The sequence below is a fragment of the Fundulus heteroclitus genome, unplaced genomic scaffold (genome assembly GCF_011125445.2).
Source record: "Fundulus heteroclitus isolate FHET01 unplaced genomic scaffold, MU-UCD_Fhet_4.1 scaffold_637, whole genome shotgun sequence".
Lineage (NCBI taxonomy): Eukaryota > Metazoa > Chordata > Actinopteri > Cyprinodontiformes > Fundulidae > Fundulus > Fundulus heteroclitus.
In genome coordinates this window covers 1-10,559 of record NW_023397074.1, presented here as the reverse complement: position 1 = coordinate 10,559, position 10,559 = coordinate 1, and the positions used below count along the sequence as shown (strand labels likewise).

The 10,559-nt window shown below is 45.1% G+C and overlaps 1 protein-coding gene across 1 annotated transcript; it reads left to right on the top strand.

The window, feature by feature from the left end:
* The first annotated feature begins 797 nt into the window (after positions 1–797).
* LOC118561465 lies at positions 798–5,308 on the top strand. The gene is made up of 2 exons (XM_036133554.1): positions 798–2,369; positions 5,225–5,308. Exons 1-2 carry the CDS (start codon positions 1,461–1,463, stop codon positions 5,306–5,308), a joined length of 993 nt encoding a protein of 330 aa, XP_035989447.1. The 5' UTR covers positions 798–1,460.
* Positions 5,309–10,559: the final 5,251 nt, after the last annotated feature.

Below are 10,559 nucleotides of genomic sequence, written 5' to 3'. Positions count from 1 at the left end.
CTGTAAAGCATCGGCAGGTCACAGAAAGGAGAGAGATGTTTTCAAATGTGAAAAAACAACTTGCCTCTGAATTTGAGGTGGACTTGGAGGTGGAAAAGCACCACGCTATGGAAACGAGATCGCAGGCACAGATACGTGCGGCAACACGGGGGCAGGAGGCGAAGATCATGCCTTTAATTTCCAAGGGACCTGATGACGACAGGTACATGCCATGGTCATTTATGGACATGATAACGCTTGCAGGAAGACTGACGCCGCTGGCAGACGGAGCAGACAGATGGATAGAAAAGTTAGAAGAAATCACGGGAGGCATCAACCTGGCAGCCGGAGACATCAAAGCACTGCTAATAAAAGCAGCAGGCTACTCGGCAGCCAAAGAAGTGTTTGTGGAAGCTAGGCTTCCAGGGGTCATGCGCGGACACCGGTGTGACGGGTTACCCTTCAACCATATGAGACCCCGTGTATGGGAAGCCCTAAGACAAAAGTACCCCTCACGCAGAGACCCAACCAAGCTGAAAGAGGAATGCCTAAGAGATGATGAAAGCCCAGCCCAGTTTCTGCACAAGTTTCAACAAATGTGGAAAGCAGAGACAGGAAGTGAATGGGATGAACAAGAGTCAACCAAGGCCCTATTCAAGATGTACGTTAAAGGTGCCATGCCCAGAGAGGTACAGACCAAGCTGGATGGAGTGGTGGGACTCATAAAAATGGACTGGCCTGCATTCTCTGAGCATGTGATACACTATGTCAACATGCACCGAGCTGAAAAACAAGCGCTTGAGGACCAGAGCAAGATGCTGGCCACCAAGTTGGCCCAACTGCAAATTGGAGAATTAACAAAAGCAAAGAAAGAGAGAGAAAAGCCCAAACATCAAGCGGCACTGACAGTGGCAGCCTCTCCCACAGCTGAGAGTGGACCAGCTGGAGGTGATGTCATACAAGCCCCTGTGATATCTCCCACTATCCCTCCACCCACACAGCAGATGCAGTATCCAACAGCACCACCTGCAGGAGGGGCCCAAACGCAACAGGTCCCTCCCATCCATGTGCATCTAAATCAGGGAACAAGTTCCCAGCACGTGATGACTGGAAGAGGAAGAGGGGGGCCACCCATGCGGGGAAGATGGAGAGGACCACAAGGAGCCCCGAGGAGGCCCCCTCAAGGACAATACCAGCGGATGCCCCAGGCGGGTCCAGACATGGGACAACAGCAGCTGAGGCTGCAGTGTTGGGGATGTGGACAAGTCGGACACATGCAAAGAGACTGCCCAACCAACCCATGGATGGGACCCCAGCACCCTGCCACGGGACCTGCCAACGGTGGAGCAGGGCCAGAATCGTACTGGCAATAGGGGTGCCCAGAGAAACCTGAAAGAGAGGCCATTCTACCTGTATTAACACAACGCCCACAAACGGAACCCACAATTGATGTCACAATATACGACAGCCATCATCAATTCATGATTGATACAGGTGCTGCATACTCGTGCATAGGTAAAAGTGGTATTAACCTGCCTCTCTCAGCATCAAAGATTCGAACAGTAGGTTTCTCTGGGAAGACCCAAATAATACCCATGACTGAGCCAGTTCCCATGATTATAGGAGAAAAGACTGTGTATGCACCACTACTTTATTCAGCAGATACGCCAATTAATCTGCTGGGCAGAGATGTGTTATGCCAACTCAACGCAAAGATTAAATGCACTCCAAATGGAATTTATTTTGAAGCAACTGACAACAGTGAAGCCTTCATGATGCCACTGGGCCCACAGATGACCCCACAAGTGACAAATCATGACCCCGAAGACCAAGTATTTTGGATGAAACTCACGTCACCTACTTCTTTCCTCCAATTGGAGTGGGAAACATGGAGACCTCTGATAATGAACCACTACGACAAGTCCAAAGAGCCCTTCCTCCCTCTCCATTGCACCATGTTTTATGACAAAGGACAGAAACATGAAGACTACGAGAAGAGCTGGGATGAAGAAATTAACAACAAAACAACTGTCATCCAATATGCTGACATAATGGTTGGGCCACAAGGAGCCGCAGCCGTTGTCAAGTTTCCTGAAAAAGACATTGCTGAATGGTTCCAGGTCACTGACTCAGCGCCGCATGTCACATTGCTGATTGCTGACAAGTACGAGTCACATGACCTGGGTCCCATGATTCAAGAAGCCAAGAAAGTCACAGAATGGATTGATACGGCGTGGAACCGGATCAGTGTATCAAAAGATGGACTATTCTTCAAGATCTCATTTTCACAAGCAGATGAAGTAATAGCAGAACACATCAAAGTGCCTGGGAAAAGACAAATGGCGGTGACTGAAGAGCATGCATCACTATTAGAACAAGTTCCTGAGCAGGTGTGGTCCAAAAGCAAAACAGATGTAGGTTTAGTAAAATCAGCTGACCCCATTAAATTCACCACCAAATTAAATGCTAAATTACCCTTTCAAAGAAAATACCCCCTCAAACATGAAGCAGTAGAAGGCATACAGCCCATTATAACAGGATTAGAAAATGTAGGCGTTCTAAAAACAACAGCAAGCCCCTGTAACACACCAATTTTTCCAATCAAAAAGCCTAACAGTAATGACTATAGATTAGTCCATGATCTAAGATTAATCAATGCTATTGTAGCAGAAGAAATACCGATAGTACCTGACCCCCATACACTGTTAAGTAACATACCCCCGGGAACAAAATGGTTTACTGTGATAGATCTGTGTTCAGCATTTTTCAGTGTGCCTGTGCATCCAGATTCCCAGTATCTGTTTGCATTTACGTACAAAGGTCAACAATATACGTACACACGATTGCCACAAGGGTTTGTACACTCACCATCTATTTTCAATCGTGTGCTGGCAAATGATTTAAATCACTTAGACATACCATCCACCATGTTGATGTATGTTGATGACATTTTGATCTGTTCTGCCTCAAAAGAGCAGTGTGAAAAAGACTCCATTACGGTGTTGACCGCATTGGCAGAAGGAGGACACAAAGTAAGTAAACAAAAATTACAATTCTGCAAACAAACAGTAGAATACCTCGGCAGGCAACTCAGTGGGGACAAAAGGTCTATCGCACCGTCCCAAATAGAAGCCATAACCAAATTGCCCAAACCTCAAACTGTTGGTCACATGTTGTCTTTCCTTGGCATGGCAGGTTACAGCAGACCGTGGGTGTGTGATTACGCTATCAAATCTGCTCCATTAAGAGCACTTATTAAAGCCGCAGGCCAAGGACAACAGTCGGCTCAGTTACAGTGGACAGACGAGGCAGAGGGAGCGTTTCAGCTGCTAAAACAAGATCTCCAAACGGCTCCTGCTCTGGCCAATCCAGATTATGGCAAACCATTTCATCTGTACGTGGCAGAGCGACAAGGGTATGCATGTGCAGTATTGATGCAAGACACTCCCACAGGTAAACAACCAATTTCTTATTACAGCACAAAATTAGATGGAGTTGAAGAAGGCCTGCCTCCTTGTTACCAAGGCTTGGCAGCAGCAGCATTTGCATATAAAAAGGCCTCAGTGATTACTATGGGTCACCCTATTTTCTTGTATACATCGCATCAATTGCATGCACTGCTCACAAGCCCACGTTTTGTGATAACCCAAGCTCGTCGCACTGGTTATGAAGTTCTGCTTTCAGGACCTGACCTTACAGTGCAACGGTGTGTCGCGATCAACCCGGCCACAAGAATGGTATTGCCAACAGAAGGTGAGCCACACGATTGTCTCAAGGAGACGGACGCCTTCATGAAACTAAGGGAGGATTTATACAATCACCCAATCCCATCCGATCTAACATTGTTTGTTGATGGGTCATGTGTCAGAGGTGAGACGGGGAACAAAGCAGGATACGGAGTGGTCCGGCTTGACCCCGATGGCACCTATACAAAAGTTCAGTCCATGAGCCTTGACCAACCTTGCTCTGCCCAATTGGCAGAGATAAAAGCATTAACAGCTGCATGTAAATTAGCTACAGGTAAAAGAGTCACCATTTACACAGACAGTGCGTATGGATACGGGGTATGCCATATAAATGCAAGCATCTGGAAACAGCGAGGTTTTGTTCGAACTGATGGCACCCCGGTGACACATGGGCAGGCTGTCATGGAATTAATACAAGCCATGCAGCTCCCATCTGCATTAGCTATTGTAAAATGTGCTGCACATCAGATGGCAAAAACACCTATAGCAATAGGAAATAACTTAGCAGATGAGGCAGCCAAAGAAGCCACAGGACCGGCAATACAAGGACCGATGGTTCTTGCAGCTGACTGTGAACCCATCACTAATTTAGCCTCATTAATTGAAGCGCAGAACAGCGTCTCTGAAGCAGAAAAACGACTGTGGGTGCAAAGGGGGGCGGTACGCACATCACACCCCCATGCAGGGTTGTGGCGAAGTTTCCGAGGGCATTTTGTACTACCTTTGTCCTTATTACCTACAGCCATCAAAATAATGCATGAACCTGATCATTGTTCACGAGCCCAGGTTGTTCGAAAGTTGCAGGCAGTATGGTGGTCACCTTATTTGACACCTATGGTGGACAGAGAATTAGCTATATGCCCACACTGCCCCAAATAGAATGTGCGAAAAATGTTCACACAACCCTTAGCACATATCCCCCATGCCAGATGGCCCTTTTCGTCATGTTAACTCGGGTGCAGGGAAAGAGATACATGCTTGTGGTTGTTTGTCGTTTCAGCAGATGGATAGAAGCCTGCCCCACTGCTAAGTGCGATCACAAATCAGCAGCAAGGTTTCTATGTAAAGAAGTGTTTCCCAGGTTTGGTATGCCTGACACTATTTCATCTGATAACGGACCTCACTTTGTTTCACAGGTTGTCCAGGCAATGTTCACCCAATTGTGTATAAAACAAAAGTTTGGCTGTGTTTATCATCCCCAGTCACAGGCATCCGTAGAACGCGCCAACGGTGTTCTCAAAACCAAGATTGCAAAGATTATTGCTGATAGCAATAACCGCCTGACGTGGGTGGATGCGTTGCCGATTGCACTGATGGCAATGCGTTCTCAGACTAACAGAATAACCCATCTTACTCCTCATGAAATGCTTACAGGTCGACCTATGCCTCTCCCACAGGTCCGAGGGCCCCAGGAGGAGATTTCCCTGGCGCAACTTGAACGTGAACTGGGGGACTACCTCAGGTCCCTAACCCGTATTCACAGACTTATATTTCAACAGGTGAAAGCAGCTCACAACCGAGACGAGACACGTATCCCAGTGGACGTCAGAGACGTCCAAGTCGGTGACAAAGTGTTCATATGAGTGTTTAAACGTCAGTGGAACGAACCTCGTAGGGAAGGGCCCTTTAAAGTTGTTCTTACCACTCCCACTGCCCTAAAAGTTGAAGGTAAGCCCTTCTGGTTCCATAAAAACCACTGCACACGTCATCGTCCACCAGACCCACCTGGCCTTGATCCAGGACCGACGGGCTCTGCGCATGCTGAAGGGGCAGCAGCAAGTCTCCCTCCGCATAACACCATAGCACATTCACAGGCGTCTGATGTCGTACCTGGGGCGAGCGCTGATGCATCCTCACCCCCGTCATCGTCTGATGGCCAGAGACGATCAGCCCGCTTGGCAGCCCGACGGTCTCCACTGTCAGGGGACTCTGAGAATGATAGTGTTCATTCTTTTGTTTCCGATTCGCCTCCTGACTCTGGCAGCAGTAATGCTGATTCTCCTGCCACTCAGAGTCCTGGCAGGCCTGTCTCAGACTCACCCAGCCCTGAGGCACTGGAAGAACCTTTTTTTCCTCACTCATCAGACAGTGCTGGAACTGTTTCCCATTCTTCACATCCCTGACCTTCACCTTCCCCACCCCCTCCCTCCCTTTCCACTTCCTCGGACAGCACGTCCGGGTCGGCGAGCAGGTCGTGTCCGCCCACTCCATCGCCGTCTGGGCGTCTCTCGTATGCGTCTTCTTCCGAAACTGACTAGTTTTCTTCTTTTGTTAACCCTTTTTGGGTTAACAAGGGGGGATCTTATTAAGCTCACCACTAACAATGCACACTCACACTCACACTTAAAGCGTCAGACAGAGACATGTGCACTAGCAATGATAACACTAGCTACTAACCAGGGGATAATCAGCAATAACGGTGGGGAGAATAAATCATTAATGCATGTGCAAACTGAAGGTTATGACTATGTGATGTCTGAAGAAATTTTAGGAGACGAGTCAATGGGAAAACATTGGCTTGGAACTCCACAAAGCATGGACTGCCGTGGGGATGGGATGGTGATCATTACGGTAAGATGCAAAACAAACATGTGCCAAAACATACTAACAAAACAAATAATGACGATAGAAAGAGCTCATAGAGTGGTAAAGTTAATAAACAAAAGACAGAAAAGGGATTTAAATAAATTAAAAACGTCACAATGGCAGACTAACTTGTTTCAACAATGGATACAATTTTCGGTTCAAGCTATGTTTACAGCTAAAAAGCGCCCTAAAGATGATTGTATAGCCTGTTATAATGCTAAGCAGTTACCGACCCTTCAGATTATACCCGGAAGTAAAATAGGCGACTGCCCAGACATATCAGAATGTTTTGCTCACTGTGTTATGCATATGGCTGCAGGTTTACCATCATGGACAAAAGACAGGAAAAGATGCCCCGAAGCACTAACCTCCTCAATAAATGAAGTAATGAGTACATCTTCCCTCCCTCCAGTAGTGCAAAAGCCGGCTAAACTAAGCTTTCCATTTTGTATAGCACGAGGAACAGAATTAGAAGAGGTGACCAAAAGAACCTCTAGCAAAATGGAGACTGCAGATGAGATGGTGAAATGTAATAAAATACCGTGGTACCCACCGGCAGCAGGAGGGAACGTTAGCTACATCAAACTATGTGAAACTAGCCTTAAAAGTAATATAAGTTGTAAACAAATAGTACCAGATGGAGGAAATATTATCTATGACATCCAACCTACAGCAGTAGCTCAATACCGAGTAAAGAGTCTGGCGCAAGGATCTGTCCCTTTAGGAGACATTTTTTGGATGTGTCACAATACTGAGCAAATACTATCCTCACTGCCTCCTCAGTGGGAAGGTATCTGTGCTCCAGTAATGCTTACAGGACAACTAAAATTAATAATAGATAATCAAAAAATCAGCAACAAAACACCTAATGAAATAGGAAACCGTACAAAAAGAAGTACTCCTACTGAGCACAAACAGAATTGGCAAATGTCAGATGAAGTATATATTACATGGGATCAGGTCCCATTAGGGGTACCGGATGAACATGCTGCAATAGGAAGTAAGTGGATAAAAGCTGGACGAGGGGTCGGCTCGTTACCATTGTTCGGAGTAATTACCAATGCGCAATACATAGCTCGAAATAGTAGGTGGGTAAATCTCCTATGGTACAATCAACAAAGGTTTATAAATTTTACAATAAAGGGCTTAGACCTTATAAAAGAACAATTACATGCTACATCACTAATGGTTTTACAACATAGGTGTAGCCAGGGGCTATGTGATTATATCGGGACAGATTGTTGTACGTTAATCCCTATGCATACTGATGTTAACGGCAGCTTAACAGGTGTTCTTCAAGAAATGAAGCGTATGAGAGATCAGCATGTGGAGAGATCCAATTGGAACACTCAGCTGAAGGGGTTTTGGGATTGGTTCAATAAGCTTGGGTGGACAAGATACCTCAAAGCAGCAGGAATAATACTAGGAGCCATAATATTGATAATATTAGTAGTTGTCTGCTGCGTCGTACCCCTCATTCGGGGGTTGGTTTCAAAACTTATTGTGAGTGTAACTGGTCAATTCCCCCTAATAGAGGTGCAGATAGACCAGGTCATATAAGGTAAAACCATGATCCCCTCTCACCCCCACCAGGTACGTGCATATTTTTCTAATATTAAATATATAGTAAATTGCATGCCAAGTCTTTATAAACCACTGTAGATGTAGTTATTTGTGTGACAAGTATTTATAGATCAGCTTAGAAGTAGTATTTTGCATGCTAAAAGTATTTATAAGTTCTTTTAGGAAAGTATATGCCTCATGTGGATATATACCTATAACATACTATGTCTCCACATGCAGACTGCTGAAAATGGCGGACGCTTATTTTAACGTACACCACACACCCGCTGAGGATTGGCAGGGACGCGCGAATAGAGGAAACACAAACGCCGCACATGCGTCATTAGGCACACAAGCATATGTAGGTATAGGCACTGGTCTCCCTAATAGGCGTCCAGACGATCCAGCAGAGGGGCCTAGCGCTGTACCACCGGGCGGAATGGGAAATCTCAGAGAGCTACAGATGGATGACCTGCCATCACCAGGGGCCCTAAGGATTGACTTCAGCCCTGTCAGCCCCGAGGACCCAGCAGACCGAGGATGGCCGAACAGAGCTGCCTGGGAGATGCCATCCACATTGGACCAAGGAAGGCCAAACAGAGCTGGTCATGAGAGGCCATCTACATCGGGCACGGGGACGACGGGTCCAACCGCGATGGGAAATCCTGCACTGGAGCCGACTGTTAATGTTTTTCAACAGATGCAGCTGAACTCCTTTGAGATGAGCCACGTCTCAGGATTTCTAATGCACCCTCTGGATCTTTACATAACCGCCCAAGACCTAAAAACGGAAATTGCCTCTATGGATACTGGAGTTTATACTCAGCTGGTCAAAGGTCTATCTCCGGCGTCAAAGAAGCACATATTTGCAATTCGCCGCAGCATATACAAAGTCAAATATAAGGCTAGAGTGTGCCAGTTAACCCAAGAACAGGACAGTCTAACGCAACGACTTCAAGATGCTCAACAGACTATTGTGAACTTACAGGACAGACTGTTGCAGATGACAGCAGAACGTGACACAGCAAGACGTCAAGTATTGCAGTGGCGTTTGGCTACTACGACACTGGCACAGCAACAGGGACGTGCTCCTGGGACTTCCACAGTAGGACTGGGGAATCAACCTCCAATGGGGGTGGTTCTTCCTAATCCCCAGCCTCAGAACATTCAATAACAAAAAAAAAAGAAACAAGAACTAAGCTGTTATGAATGATGAAATGATTATGTATACTTCAATAATAAATATGATGCTGCATGCTTAAAACAGTTAAATATAATTGTGTATATTTATAACTTATGTGACAGTACTAAAAACTGTGCAGGGAGCACTGATAGGGTTGCTCAAATGTTGGTTGTAATGCAGGTCTACGGACCATTAGGTGACTGGTTAGCCTGATACAGCAGGCATGATAGAGTATTAGTATTATTATTTAAACATCAACTCGTTTGATGTAGGGGGTGTGCAGTGCCCCCTGGGTAAGGGTTGTAGTGTGCTAACAGGTGATTAAGCTGCTCGGATATGTCGACCTGATGCCCAGTATCATTGCTGAAAACAAATCCTGAAAACCCTTCTATAAAAAAAAGTAAGAGGAAAAAAGTCCTCACAAAAGTGCCAAGGGGGGATTCCCTCTTTGTTTAACTATAAGTCTTATGTTTTACTGTGTGATCATAAGTTTTGTGTATCCCTCACTATTAGTAGAAGTGTGTTTTGATCTTAAACTTTGGTACTAATATTGATTAGTTTGTGGTAATGCTAAGTATTAATTAGTTTGTGGTGTGCTAAGTATTACTTACAATATAGTGTGCTATTGATATTTACTCTAGAAATTCATAGTCATGATAAATCGACAATCATTTGTAGAGTGTGATTTACTTTGTGACCTTTGTCAGGGTCACAGGGGGGAAATGTAGTAGATTAACCTCTCACAGTACTTGTATTTTCTTGTCACATTAGTTAAAGGGTGTGCTTATATATCTCACAATGAAAGTATTCCTATCACTATGATTAAAAGTGTGCCTTAACATGTATCTGAGGGAAATGTGTGTGTCAGTCTTGAGGTCAAGCTGAGAGTTAGACGCACCCAGGCAAGGGCAGAAGCAGACATACATGGTGCACCATGGAAACATCATAATCAGAAATTAAATTATGTTGTATTGTGAACAAAAGATGTATGGTAAAGGTCCAGGAAGAGGAAACAATGTGCAACTGTTTAGCATGGCCACATGATGTTAATATAATGGAGTGTTGTCATCAGCAAGAAGATAATGATGGGGAGCCAGTTTGCAAATGAGGTTAACATAATGAGGTGGGGCCATTTGGAAGGAGGCAGGACAATAAAGTGTTTTAAAAAAATATGCACCCACGGGAAGTTTCCACCGATATGTAACAAAATAATAAAGCTATCCGTGGAAAAGTGATAGAAAATACGTAATAAAAAGGTGGAGCTCAAAGGAGGAGCTCTAAGACAAAGAAAATGTATATAAGCAGACCGCTTCTGTATGTTGTCAGATGTTGTCCGGATCGCATCTCATTTGTGGTTGTCTTGTGTTGTTGCAATAAACCACCTTGGACCGAAACTCAGCTACTTTTGTTCACTTTTTGACCACTGTTGGATATTCTTAACTGCCTTACCAAGAACTTAGAATTTTTGAAGGACTTTGTACAAATTATTACGTTGTGGGGAA

Excerpts from the sequence above, each read along its gene's own strand:
- LOC118561465 (XM_036133554.1), top strand. The coding sequence starts at position 1,461 with ATGATTGATACAGGTGCTGCATACTCGTGCATAGGTAAAAGTGGTATT. Across the intron at positions 2,370-5,224 it reads TAGAACAAGTTCCTGAGCAG|GTGAAAGCAGCTCACAACCG; the intron begins GTGTGGTCCAAA and ends ATATTTCAACAG.